This window comes from Sus scrofa, chromosome 13, assembly GCF_054392235.1.
Source record: "Sus scrofa isolate SSC_HxYL_T2T_F1_AM1 chromosome 13, Sscrofa_HxYL_maternal_Yorkshire_Landrace_v2.0, whole genome shotgun sequence".
Classification (NCBI taxonomy): domain Eukaryota; kingdom Metazoa; phylum Chordata; class Mammalia; order Artiodactyla; family Suidae; genus Sus; species Sus scrofa.
The window spans coordinates 149,942,291-149,955,769 of NC_139395.1; the positions used below are offsets into that span (position 1 = coordinate 149,942,291).

General features: G+C 48.8%; 1 protein-coding gene across 13 annotated transcripts in view; it reads left to right on the forward strand.

Moving 5' to 3' along the window:
• SLC12A8 (solute carrier family 12 member 8) overlaps window positions 1–13,479 on the forward strand; it is a 143,097-nt gene that overhangs the window by 80,356 nt on the left and 49,262 nt on the right. For 11 of the 13 annotated variants that reach the window (XM_021070217.2, XM_084990910.1, XM_084990914.1 and 8 more), the window contains one exon: window positions 4,953–5,066. The exons of the other annotated variants lie outside the window; for them this stretch is intronic. In XM_021070217.2, coding sequence (XP_020925876.1) covers window positions 4,953–5,066 — 114 coding nt within the window. The remainder of the gene's footprint in view (window positions 1–4,952; window positions 5,067–13,479) is intronic. 13 annotated transcript variants of the gene reach the window in all.

The window sequence follows — 13,479 nt, forward strand, 5'->3', positions numbered from 1 at the left end:
ACCTGGGAAACCTCTGTGAGGGAGGGTGTGGCTGGGGACCTGGGGGGGACCAGCCACTTGGAGGAGAGGCACGGGCTGTGATACAGGCAGGACTTCAGTGTGAACCTTGAACAAGATTCTTTGCCTTCACGAGCCAGGCTTCCTCACCTCTGATCTTGGAGGGTTGTCAAGGGCATCAAGGAAAATGTTGTAAAGGACTTTGGTGCCCAGTAACTGGCACGGAGGAGGTGCTCAGTAAGTGTCTGTTTGTCCTTAAGTTCAGAAGAGGGTACCCTGGATGTCCCTGGGGGGACCCGTGCTCTCCCGACGTGCACACAGAGACTCCTCGTTGCCAGGCAGAGACTGCAGCAGGAAACAGGCTCTGTTCACCCCAGGTCAGGACATCACAGGTGCCTGCCTGCAGGGTCTGCTAGAAGTCTCGGATGCAGAGGCGGCCCCTGGAGTAGAGGACCTGAACCTTAGGGTCCACTCCTCCCAGAGAGGCTTCAAGGAACCCCCAAATGGTATGCAGAATGTACCATCTGGGGGGAGGGGGGCCACAGTTTTCGTCAGATTCTTGAACGGGGCCACGATTAGAAGAATTAGGAACTCTAGTTCATCAAATCAGACAGTACAACCCCTGGGAGAGGACACAGCCAGTGGTATCTGATCAGCCCTACACAAGGGATGTGGCCAGCTGACCTTACCCCGTGCCTTAGCCAGCAAGTACAAGCCAGCTGGAGACACCAGTGCCTGACCTGGCACCTGCTCTGCATAAGTTCAAGGTCCAGCCGGATCACAGGCTAGGGGTATGGGACAGAGACTAGGTCCCCAGGAGTTAGGAGGAGGGCCAGTGGGCCAAGCCTCTGTGGGGACTGCTGTGAGGGCCCGGGAGGGTCGGGGCAGAGGAAATGAGACGGGTCCATCTTGCGAGCCTGTGGTTCCCTCTCATCCACTGGAACGTGGCACACGTGAAGGGAGAGCCCTGGGGTCTGCGCTTGCCTGCCTGGGCTTGGGCAGGAAAGTCACAAAGTCATAAAGTGGCTTCTCTAGGCCTTGGATTCCAGTTTGAGGGAAATCCGAGCCCATTCAGAGATCTTGGGCTGTGGGCTGTGTGTGTTCCCTATCTCTCTTTTGCTCAATTTCTTTTTTTTTTTTTTCCCCTTTCTTTGCCCTTTATTTTATTTGCCCTGCCTTTATTATTTATTTATTGCCTTTTCTAGGGCCGCACCCATGGCATATGGAGGTTCCCAGGCTAGGGGTCTAATCGGAGCTGTAGCCACCAGCCTACACCACAGCCACAGCAACGTGGGATCCGAGCCGTGTCTTTGACCTACACCACAGCTCGTGGCAACGCTGGATCTTTAACCCACTGAGCAAGGCTAGGGATCGAACCCGCCATCTCATGGTTTCTAGTCGGATTTGTTAACCACTGAGCCAAGACCCGAACTCCTTTTTTCTTTCTTTTTTTTAATATATATTTTTTCTTTTTTTAATTAAAAAAATTTTTTATTTTATTTATTTATATTTTTTTTATAAGTCACTTAAATCCTTTTGAAAAGCGGGAAGAATATAAATGGAAAGGAAAAAAAAGAAATGATACTTATTTTTAGAAAAGCTATCTAAAGAAAGTAGACTTTTGGAGTTCCTGTCGTGGCTCAGTGGGTCAAGAACCCTACTAGTATCCATGAGGATGTGGGTTCAATCCCTGGCCTTCCTCAGAGGGTTAAGGATCTGGCGTTGCTATGAGCTGCAGTGTAGGTTGCAGATGCAGCTTGGATCCTGCGTTTCTGTGGCTGTGGTGTAGGCCAGCAGCTACAGGTCCGATTCATCTCCTAGCCTGTGAACTTCCATATGCCTCGGGTGCGGCCCTGAAAAGAAGAAAAAGAGAAAGAAAGACTTTCAGTTGTGGGGTGTTTTGTTTGTTTTTCTAAAAGATATTATTTTGTGATGATAAGTTGATTATGCCCATTAAAGACAAGGTGGAAAATTTGTAAACATAAAAAAAGAAAGAAAAATAAATTGCCCACAATTGCATTATACAGACAACCACAAATGGTACTGTGGTATGTTTCCTTCTAGTCTTACATATTTTTTTTTTGGTATTCGTCCTATAAATGGTATCCACTTTTCTTCACGTATGTCGTATACAACATGGATGGTTTTCTGTGGTGCTAAGGACTTTTTATAAGCATTTAAAATATATCAGAAATAGACATTTAGAGACACCCCCCCCCCATTTACGTTATTGCAAATAACTCAGTGACAAACATCTTTGTCCATAAAGTTCTTTTCAAAGTTCAGGTTATTTCCTTGAGAACAGCTCAGACCTGGACTTGGGGAAGGAGGGCTGGGCTCAGCAGCAGTTGTCAGAGGGCCTGTGCTTAGAAATGTGGGAGGGCTGTTTGTGGTCGCCCTGCAGAGAGGGGGGTAGACACAGGCCCCCTCGCGGGAAAACCCCCCCCCCGCCCCCCCGCCCACGTGAGACAAGGGACTCATGTTCCCTCGATCTGTGGATCTTGTTGATGGGATGGAGGGAGAGAAAAGACCTCCTCGTGACTCATCTGCGGCTCCTGAAGTCCCTCTGACCCTGCAGGCTGATGGGGCTAAGGCCTTCAGGCCTGGGACCAAATACCCGCCCATGTCAGGAAGGCCTCAGGGACGCCAAGATCAATGGAGCCTGATGAGGTGTTTATGTCCTGCGCGCTGGCCTGCCCGGCACACAGCCCGGTGCTGAGATGTGCTCAGACCTGTGCATCACCCAGCTTGGCTGAGCTCCGTTCCAAGGCAGGCTGGGCTGCTTTTCTCCTCAAAGTCTAGGCAGGAGGGGTCAGCCAGCGGATAAACTGCAGTTAACTTAGCTATTATTGCTTTTTGGTTAATGAGGGGAGGACCAGCCGTGAAGATGCCAAACTGTGTAGAAATGTTACACAGTCCTTGGGGTTTAAGGTCCAGGAGAAAGACAGCAGTTGACAATGATCTTAAGTCCTGACTGGACTCCCAGGGGCACCTTGTGCTTCACTGAGCTTTCATTTTACTGTTTTTTTGAAAAATAGTTTTCCTATGAAGATATGACTCTTGGAAGCTGTGAGCAGCACCAGTGATCTCATTGGACTTATGAGCAAGCCCCAGCTCTTTTGTGGATGGAACTCAGGGTGAAGTTAAGCCCTGAGGGAGATGGAGGGCAGGCCGGCAGGAGAGGGTCACCGCAGTGCCACGGGTCAGCTGTGAGTGACAGCTGATCCTCGTGACTGTGGGCGTGGAAGGGAAAGGGGCAGGACAGGCTTCTCTTGGACTGGACTTAACAGGAACAAGCCAACTCATTCTCAAAGCAGAGGCTGGATGTCCCGGGTATACCCAAGCCCAAGGACACTTGACTTGTATCTTAAAATTTCACAGCCCAGCAACACATCCACAGATACTGCTCAAGGTGAACCCCCTTGACAAAGAAGCAAAGTATCTTGAAACCACTTGGAAAATTGCATTTAAGCCAATGTAAAAAATGTTTAAAATACTTCAAAGAGGAGTTCCCATTGTGGCTCATGGGCTAAGAACCCGAATAGTATCCATGAGGATGCAGGTTTGATCTCTGGTCTCACACAGGGGGTTAGGGATCTGGTGTTCCTGCGAGTTGCGGCATAGGTCGCAGATGTGCTCAGATCCCACATTGCTGTGGCCGTGGTGTAGGCTGGCAGCTGTAGTTCCGATTCGACCCTGAGCCTGGGAATGTCCATATGCTGCAGGTGTGGCCCTAAAAAGAAAAACAACAACAAAAACACTTCAGAGGAATCGTGTCTGAGATGTTCCTGCCATCAAGTAGTCTGCGAATAAGGCAGATTAAAAGCACAGCAGCGAGAGCTCCAAGAGCGAGATTTTTTTTTTAGTGTGACCTGTATTTGTACCCTGCCACTTGACCTGGGGGGACAGAGATGTGTAGGACCAGGTCTCTAGCCCCAAGGAGTCGGGTTAGGGAAAGACCTAACAGGGCTGGTCTCAGAGGGCATGTAGGAGGAGGAATGGATTCTGGTGGGGAGTTTTTACAAAGCCCACAGGAAGCCGAATTTGGGATGGGCTTGAAAAGTGAGCACCAAATTGATGCTTAGAGATGTGGAGGAAGGGTCTGGAAGCAGGGGACCCAGGGATGGGGTCCTTGAGTGGGCTCATCTGTGTGACTGTTGGAGAGAGGAAAAGGCAAAGGGTGAATAGGAAGTGGTGGGTTGTTGCCAGGCTGTGCAGGGCTTCCATGCTCATCTTAAGAAGTTTGAACTTTATTCTGTAGCTAATTGGGATCTGTGGGAAGGTTTTTAAGCAGGGAGGTAACTTCATTGACACATCCAGGAGTTCCCATCGTGGCTCAGTGAAAACGAAGCCATATCCATGAGGATGCGAGGTTCGATCCCTGGCCTTGCTCAGTAGGTTAAGGATCCGGCATGCCATGAGCTGTGGTGTAGGTCATAGATGTGGCTTGGATCCTGCATGCCTGTGGTTGTGGCGTAGGCTGGCAGCTGCAGCTCTGATTAGACCCCTAGCCTGGGAACTTCCATATGCCTCACGTGTGGCCCTAAAAAGCAAACAAACAAAAAAACAAAAACCCAAAAAAGCAGACACATCCATACATGCTCATTGAAAGATTTCAGCTATACTGACATCTATGAGGAAAAAAAAAAAAAAAAAAAAAAGGTAAGAAACCAAAGAAGCTCCCCTTCCCAGCAGTAACTGCTGTTCTCCTTCATGTCATTTTATTTACTTGTATCCGTAGCTAGAGATACACAAAAGTCAGGCCCTGCAAATGGGAAGAAAGATGGTTCTGTCATCTTCTGTGTTCTCTCTCTTTATCACTTTCTCACACACATATACACACTCACACCTACCTTTTAATATTTAAGGTTACATAAGCTAGGACTGTAATCTCGGGAAGCCTGTGCTCTGTCTTTATCACTTGGTTCATTTTGCTTTCCTCTGTACTGTTTCAGAGCACGGTTTCATTGGATATTCACCAGAACTGCTACAGAACAACACTCTGCCAGATTACAGCCCCGGAGAGTCCTTTTTCACTGTCTTCGGTGTGTTCTTTCCAGCAGCTACAGGTATTGGTGTGGGAATTCTTTTTCACTCTCACATTAAGGGTGTAAAGGCTTGGTTCCCAAAGCTCAGTACCATAATTGACCCACATGTGCATTTAGGATATATATATCTGACGTGACAGATGCCTTAGCTTTAACTAAAAAATATGTCTGTATTTTTAATGGCTGTACCTGCAGCATATGGAAGTTCCTGGGCGAGAGGTTGAATCCAAGCCACAGTTGTAACCTATGCTGCAACTGCAGCAGTGCTGGATTCTTTAACCCACTGCACCAGGCTGGCGATCAAACCCATGCCTCTCCAGTGACCTGTGCAACTGCAGTCAGATTCTTAACCCATTGTGCCACAGTGCGAACTCCAAAATCCATTAAATTTTTTTTATTAACGTATAGTCGATTTACAGTGTTTTGTCAATTTTTGCTGTACAGCACAGTGACCAAGTCATACACAAACACACAATTCTTTTTCTCATGCTATTTTCTATCATGGTCTATCCCAAAAGACTGAATATAGTTCACTGTGCTGCAATACAGTAGGGCCTCATAGCTTATCCCTTTTAAATGTTCTAGCTTGCATCTACCAACCCCAAACTCCCCATCCATCCCACTCCCTCCCCCTTGGCAACCAAGTCTGTTCAAAATCCACTATTTCACCAGAGAGTTTACTTGATGGTAATTCCCAAAGGCCCCCAGCATGACTTAGTCTAACTTATCCCTCGTAATTGTATATTGACACCTCTTGGCCAAATTAGTAGAGGGGACATACGTCTCTTAGGGCTGAACAGGAGGGATTCCCAGCAGGACAGGCTGCCCTTTCCTTCCTGGCATGAGTATGGACTTGGTCTAGAAACTCCACTTTCCCTTTTGCCACCCTTGTGTCTCCCCCCAGGGGGGTGGAGAAATGCTATTGTCTTCTTACCACACTGGCTGTGGGTGAGACCAGGATGTGGGGGGCAATGGCTGACTCTCCTCCCCGACTTGCTCGCTTTCGGTGGCCAGAGAGGAGTCTTCCACAGAGGAGGTCCCTATAGAATTCTTAATCTTGTGCTCCAGCCCCTGCCTGGAAGGTGGTAAACTAACACCAAAGTCTCCGTAGGAAATAACCCTTTGCTAGGGACGGGGCTTGTCCCCGGGGCACAGACTCAGAAAAACACAGGTAGGGTATGGTATGTTAGTTCGACCTCAGTAAAGCTGTTACAATGAAAAATAAAACGAAAGCGCCTTTACCAGCTTTCCTGCATCCCACTGCTCCCTCTAGCCACGGGCCCTTTCTTGCCTCTCCTCATTCCCTTGCGGGTCTTTGTGCTCCCACTCTGTTCTCCTGCCTCCTGCCCCACTCTCTCCATTTTGAATTCCAAGCCCATCTGTCCAATGAAATGGTTCTTTGCAAAGTTGTCCGTGGCTTCCATGTTTCTCAGCTCAGCAGCAGTTACAAGGTCTCAGGGTGTCTGACCTCCCAGCCGTGTTCCACGTTCTCCTTCCCTGCTGAGCCTTCGAGGAGGCAGCACCCTCCTGGCTCCCCCACCTCTCCCACGTGCCTTTGGAGCTGCATCCTCTTCTGCCTGCCCATTAAATGTCGGGGTTCTTCGGTCTGGGCCCAGACCCCAACTCTCCTCTTTCTCTATTCTTTTCCTTGGGATCTCAGCCATGCCCATTGTTCAGGGACCACCCCCAAAGCTGGCGACTCCCCACATTTACGCCTCGAGCCCTGACTTCTCTAAGCTTCACATCATGTGTTCAGTTGCCTACGTGAGATCCTCTGTTGGTACCTCAGACCCAGCATGCCTAGAACCCAACCCATCCCACCTCCCCCCACAACTGGTTCTCCTCCTCTACTCCTGATCTCAGGAGATGGCCCCTGCAGCCCTCCCTGTTGTTCCTGCAGCTCCTGGAGACTTACTCCTGAGACCCTCCTCTCCCTGACCAGTGCTCGCCAAGCCCTGTTCTCCTAACTTTGCCCCCTTTACCTCCTGCTTCCCTCCATCTCTACCACCTGACCACTCTGGTCCAAGCTTCATCTCTCGGTTGGATAACCGCAGCGGCTCAGACCTGACCCCCCTTGGAGGCTTGGTCACAGGAATCACAGGAATGAGGCTGGAGCTGGGCCTCGGTAGTGGCAGATAGAAGCTTGTTCTACGAGTCCAGGTGCGCCAGAAACAGTGCGCTTCATTCATCTCAGTGAAGTGGAAAGAGAGAGTGACTCTGAGCCTGCCCTCTGCCAGGATGACTGAAAGCACGTCCATCATTCATCGCGTCTCCGCCTCACCCTGCCATTCCGCCCCAGCGTCCTAGAGTCTTACTGAGGGCCAAGGCGTGTTGAGGGGCTCTGGCCTTTCATCATCTGTGCTCAGCGCCAGGCCCTCCCCTTGCCCCGTCTGCTGAGCCCTTCAGGTTTGTGCTCTCAACTGCTTCTGAGCTACTTTGGGAGACTGGAAATCTGCTGAGCCTGGGAACCCTATGCTTAGAATCTGTGTACTTCTCAGACCCTCTTTTCTGGCATCTTGCCGGATTCCCACCAGCGCTGCCAGGGTATAGGTCTCAGGTCCCCGTTGTTTCAGATCCTGTGGGCCTTTCTCCTTCCCCAGCTCCAGGGGCAATCCGCTGTTCCAATAAGGGGACATTGCTGTCCAGGGCTAGCTTTGCGGACAGGCATGGATGTAGGCATTCACGCTGGGTCCCAAGCTCAGAAGGGCCCCATACTTGGTTTAATGCTTTACTGTGGCTCAAATTCGTAATAATTTTTGAACAGATGTCTTACATTTTTATTTGTTCTGGGCTCTGCAAACTATATAGTATGCTGGTTTCATCCCCCAAGGCTTTCCCCTGTCATTCTGCAGCTTCTTTCCTGCTTCCTCAACCCTGTACAATTTCCTAAGGGCCCGGGCTTCTGAGAAACGGAACCCCAAACCGTGCTCAGGCATATTCTGCTGCTGCTTCACCACGCATTTCCTCTAAGGCAGTAGAATAAAGGTCAAGTTCCTCTTGAGTGGACAGAAAAGGAAAGGGGAAAATAAAATAGAGGAAAAATCTTAGAAGTTAACATCTGAGAGTATTCTCCAGCCCCTCCCATTCCCCATCCCCCACCCCCATCCTCATCACCATCTACTTCCAGCCTCCCCACCAACCCTCCAAGAAGCTTCCCACCCAAGTGTGTGTTTCCTCAGGCCTGGCCGTGAGTCAAGCACCGCTGGGCACGGGTGCCAGGTTAGCAGTGACCCCTGAGGCAGGGCTGTGGGCCTCCGAGGCGGCCAGCACCCCTGGGGAGGTTACCTCAGCCATGGGACCCTGCCAGGCCTCCTCCACGCTGCTAGCACATTGTCCCTTAAGAGAAGCCCGGTTTGGAAGGGGGAGGGGGTGGGGAGCCCCCCCTCCCTCATGTCCTCTTCCAGTAAGGAGTTCACAGTGGCCTGAGCTTGGAAGCCTAGTGCTTGAGCTGGAATAACATTCCAGATCAGCTGGTCCAGCAACTGTCAATGTTTTGTCTTTTACTCCATCTTCATTTTTGGTAATCATACTGAAAACCGCACGACCCTGGAAATTCTCATGTGCCTCCCTGGACCAGAGAGAGGTGTCTTTGTCCTTCCTTTGGGAATGATTGCTGCCTGAGAATACTCATCAAGCTTTATTTTTTTGTGGCTTAAATTATAAAAAAATCATTTTGTAATATTCCAAATATGAAATGATACTATTGAATAAGCTGTCTACACAAGCCTCTTTTACCTCACCCCACTCCCCACCCCCTCCAGGCACAACCAGGTTGAGAATCACTGATCTGACCCTTTATTTGACCACCGGGGAAAGGAGGAAGGCAAAAGAACTTATGAAAGATCGTGGAAGGTCACCCAGCTAATTAGTGACTGGAGTTGGGCCACCATCCTGCTGTGGAGACTTGCCTTCCCTGGCTCCCTCTGTTTTTCAGGGGGTCCCAGTGTAAACAGGGTAGGCAGGTCAGCAATTTGTATCGCTTGGCTTTCCCCTGGCAGATGTTCCATTAAGCTATGAAAAGCATGGATGATTGGCAGTTTCCATGGTGATGGATTTGCCAAGGATTAGCTCTGAGTGAGTCATGGCTGGGGCTCCCTCCAACGCCATCCTTTTCTGGAATAAGAGAACCTCCAGATTGTAGGCAGGGGAGAGGATTTTAGAAGAACGGACACTTCAGTCCCCTGCCCCGCATCCTCATCTCTGGCCAATGACATTTTATTTAGGTTACTTTGGAGATTTTTATCCCAGGGGCAGGAGACCTCCTGGGAAGAGCAGCTGAAGCCGGGGCTTTCCGTGGCTCCTCTGGGTTTCTGAAGCAAGGTCTCAGTCTGTCCTTCTCACTGCGCTGCACCACGCCCTGTGGTGGGGGCTGCAGGGTGGGGCTGGGGCCTTGGAAGACTCTGCGTTTGCTTTCTCTCTGAAAGTGCTTTCTTTCCCCGAGGTATACCAGCAAACTTCCCTGAAAAACAAACGTCTCTCCCTATAGGGTTTACACACACACACATGCAGCCACTCCACGGATCCACGGTAAATACATGGAGGAACTAGGAAATGGAAATTCACTAGGAATAATACCATTGTGTGAAGTCATGTAACCCTCGTCCTCAAATCTCAAACTCTTACTGGAAGGGATGAGGGCCTCTTGTGGTTGACCACACCCAGCATAAAAATGTAGCGGGGAAACCAGCAGCCTTTACCAGAATATCCACAGTTACCTTTGTGGTCCAGAGCCCTGCTATTTCTGTGACACCCTTTGACCTCCCTGTGCCTGATTCCACCCCTCACCCCCCTCCACCCTAACACACACACACACACACACACACACACACACACACACACACACACACACACACACACACACACAGAGTCTCTGGGATGCTCAGCTCTGAGCATCAGCCCTGGCCCTGCCTCCAGGCTCCCTTCTGCATTCATCTCCTCCCAAGGTATGTCCTAGGTCTCCTCCTAAGTTATGTGTCTCGTGAATGAGAGAACAAGGACCTGCTGGGCCAGAACGGGGTCCTGGTTTAAGGAACAAAAAGCCACAATGAAGTACATTATTCTAAAACCCCACGCACCCCACTGCATTGTGACAGACATGTGAATAGGAACAGGAGAAAGGAAGGAAGCTTTATCATTATTATGCTTGTGTGTTTTGCAGTTTCACTTATAGCATTAGTTTATAATTTTATCAAAATTATTAGAACATCTGTAATAATCTTTATCACTACAATAGCGGATGACATCGAGCACCGTGCTGAGCACGTTACAGTAGTCTTTCATTCAAACCTCAACTTGGCCCCACTGCTTCTGTCAGATGCAGGTTTACCATGAAGCTAATGAAGTCTGGGCTTTAGGGTCCCTCGCTTGCATGATCTCCATCTAAGGCCCTATTCATAACTCTGTATTTTTTTAAAAAGTTTCAGGCCCCACAGAGCCTGGATCCTCCCATGGGTTCTATGACTAATCCATTTTACAGATGAGGAAACAAGAATACAGACAGGTGATTTCCCAAGGTCATGCAGACAGAAAATGATGAACCCCATTGCTCCATGTGCTTTTGAGAGGATGCTGGAAGAGAGGACACAGAAGCCAGCAAACCTTGTTGGAGTCTCAGCGTCCGAATGTCCCATTTTTTGACATTGTCTCAGCAGCGTCTCCTGAGCATCGAGAGGGTGGGGGACAAGTTTGGCCTCCAAGAATAGAGTGCAAGAGGGGATGAAAGATTCCTATAGGATCAGCTGAATAAACAAACCAATCAGCCAGGTGTGGAGGAGGAGTGGTGTTTTAGAAATCAGGTGGAAGGTAAGGAGAGGCAGCCAGAGTCCTTAGGAACCCAAGGGGATTCTGAGCGAGAAAAGGAGCCCTCTTCCCTGAGTAGGCATTTCTTTAGCACCTACTAGGTGCCAGGTGCCCTGCTAGATGCCTTATAAATCTCCTGCGAGGTCAGTAATCTTATCCCCATCTGCAGATGAGGAGGCTGAGGCTCAGAGCCACACTGCCTCCAAAGAGCAACAAAAGGCAGCAGGTAAGGCTCCGTCACTTCAGTGCCTGGGCGTTCTGCCTTAATGGAAAAGAGAAATAATACATTTATGAACTTTTTGAAAGATGAAAGAAACCAGGCAGCAGAGAAACAAATGGAAAGAGAAAATCGAGGGCTTCTGAGGTCACAGATTTGGATCAAGAAGCTCCCAGGAGGAAGCTTGGAAGTTCTTTAAGAAAGAGTAAGTAGTCCTTTAATAAACAACTAACAGACACCAGAAAAGCCTAGAAAAAATGATAAGGTTTTTTCCCCCCTTACAAATTTTCATTTTTAGTTTCAAAAAAGAAAATAGGGTGGGAAGTATGACTGTGATGACAGGCAGCAGTGAAGACAGTCTGCTGGCGCTGTGCTCGACGAAGGCGGTGGTTAGAAAAAACAGGTACCACTGTTTGTTTTGTAGGGGTTGGTAAGAGGTCAGATACATCAATACCCGTTATTGTAATCAAGCTGATTTTAGAAAAGTTTCAGAGGTCAGTCCCTCTCCTGGCCATCTGCATCCATTGTCAGACCAGACTTGTGAGTCCCTGTGCCAAGCGCAAGCCCCCAGTCCACCTGGTGCCACCCAACCAAACCATAAGCATGATATCAATAGCCAGGACGGGTGTGGATGGCGCTAGAGGTTTAGCCTCATAAAGGTTTTCCCAAGCTGGTACAGTGATGGCCAACACCAGCCACCCTCAGATGTTACACTGACACAGTGAAGACAGGCTAAAAGGCCTTAGGATGAGGATGGAAGACCAAGTCAGAGGCTTTCCTTGTACAAAGGAAGCTGTTGCCTAAGTCACATAGTAACAAGGTGCAGACCTTATCATCAGCCTGATACAGGGTGATGACGTGGTTTGGGGTAAAGCGATTAGCTGCTTCCTGGAACCGGCAGTTCAAGACAAACGAGGAGGGGAAATGCCCTGGACCAGGACAGACAGAGACTCGGAACTGGTGATGGCATTACTTGTGGGCGGAACGATGCATAGTGCTGATCATAACTGATTAAAAGTAGCGCTGATTATATGTGGCACTCTTGTGGGGGAGGTGACCCCAAATCAGTCATGCAGTGACTCTGGTTTAAAAAAGAAAGCCCCCCAAAAGCGAGGGTAATAGGGAGAAATGGAGAGATGTAGAAGAAATGACCACTTAAGATCAGGAAACTTGAAGACAGGTGCTGGTTTTGCCAGCAACTAGTCTCCTCGATTTGGGCCTCAGTTTCCTCATCGGTGAAATAAAAGTTGGACTCGATGATCTCTAGGACACCTTCCAGCTTTAAGGATCATTGATTCTAAAAAGCCGTGTGAACGAATTTTAGGAAGCCTGCCAAGAAGAGTGTTAAAGATCACATAGGAAGTACAGAATGGACGCTTGGTGTTTTCCAAACTGCACTCCATAGGATACTAATAATAAAGTATTTCATTTTTTTTAAAAAGAGTGTGCAGTTGTCAAATAAGTTTTGGGAAATACTCTGTGCTACATTTCTTAGTGATGGACGATGAAAATTAGCATGTTATATGCACTGGTAAGTCCAGCAGTAAGAATCTCTCTAGTTTAATCAAGGCTTTCCCGACTCTACGCCTCCCGAAGTTCTTTTTTTAATGCAATATTTGTAAATATCTGGACACTAATACCCTGGGAAATGGTGTCTGTCCTACTACACCCACCATAAATCCAGCTCTAACAATAATAGTATTTTAAAATTGCACTAGAAGCAGAAAGGAAGCAAACTTGGGAATCTCTATAATACTTGACAAGCATGGGTGAAAAAATATGAAATCAAAATAGTTTTTGTAGCTCTAACTGGCAAGCAAGATACTTATAATCCACCAGAACGAGAGCTCCAGAAGTACGTAGTCGCACAAGGGCAAAATTCTGGGAGCGACAGCCACAGTGTGGAAACCGAGCTAACAGCTGTGCCCCAAACACCCATGCCACCCGAGCAGGAGTCACCCCCAAGGCATCCTGTCTGGGGTGCAAGTGGCCGCCCTTTCCTTGTCTCTGGCGTTTTGTGTCTGTAGTACTGACTACTTATTTTCTGGCTTCTCTGTTTTGTCTCAAAGCCCACTTCCTGGCTGTCTGCGCCTGGCCCATTCCTGAAGGTGGCCTGTGTCTGTGCTGCTTCTGCTCCCACTGGCACAATCCCCGCACACCCCACACCAGGCCAGCTAGTGGGACCTCTAATCAAAGGCTGGGTCATTGGCTGTGGAAGGGATTGTGGGGGAGAAGAAGAGGGCGTTTGTTTGTTATGAATGCAGAACCTGTTTGGAAGCAGGAAGCCATTAGGATTAATCACTTTCCTTGACAGAAGCATATATAGCAGTGGAGTTCTCATGGGTCCTCATTTCTTAACCTTTGTAAATGATCTGAGGGAAGGAGTGCAAAATACCACAAGACGTGGAGAATGGACTC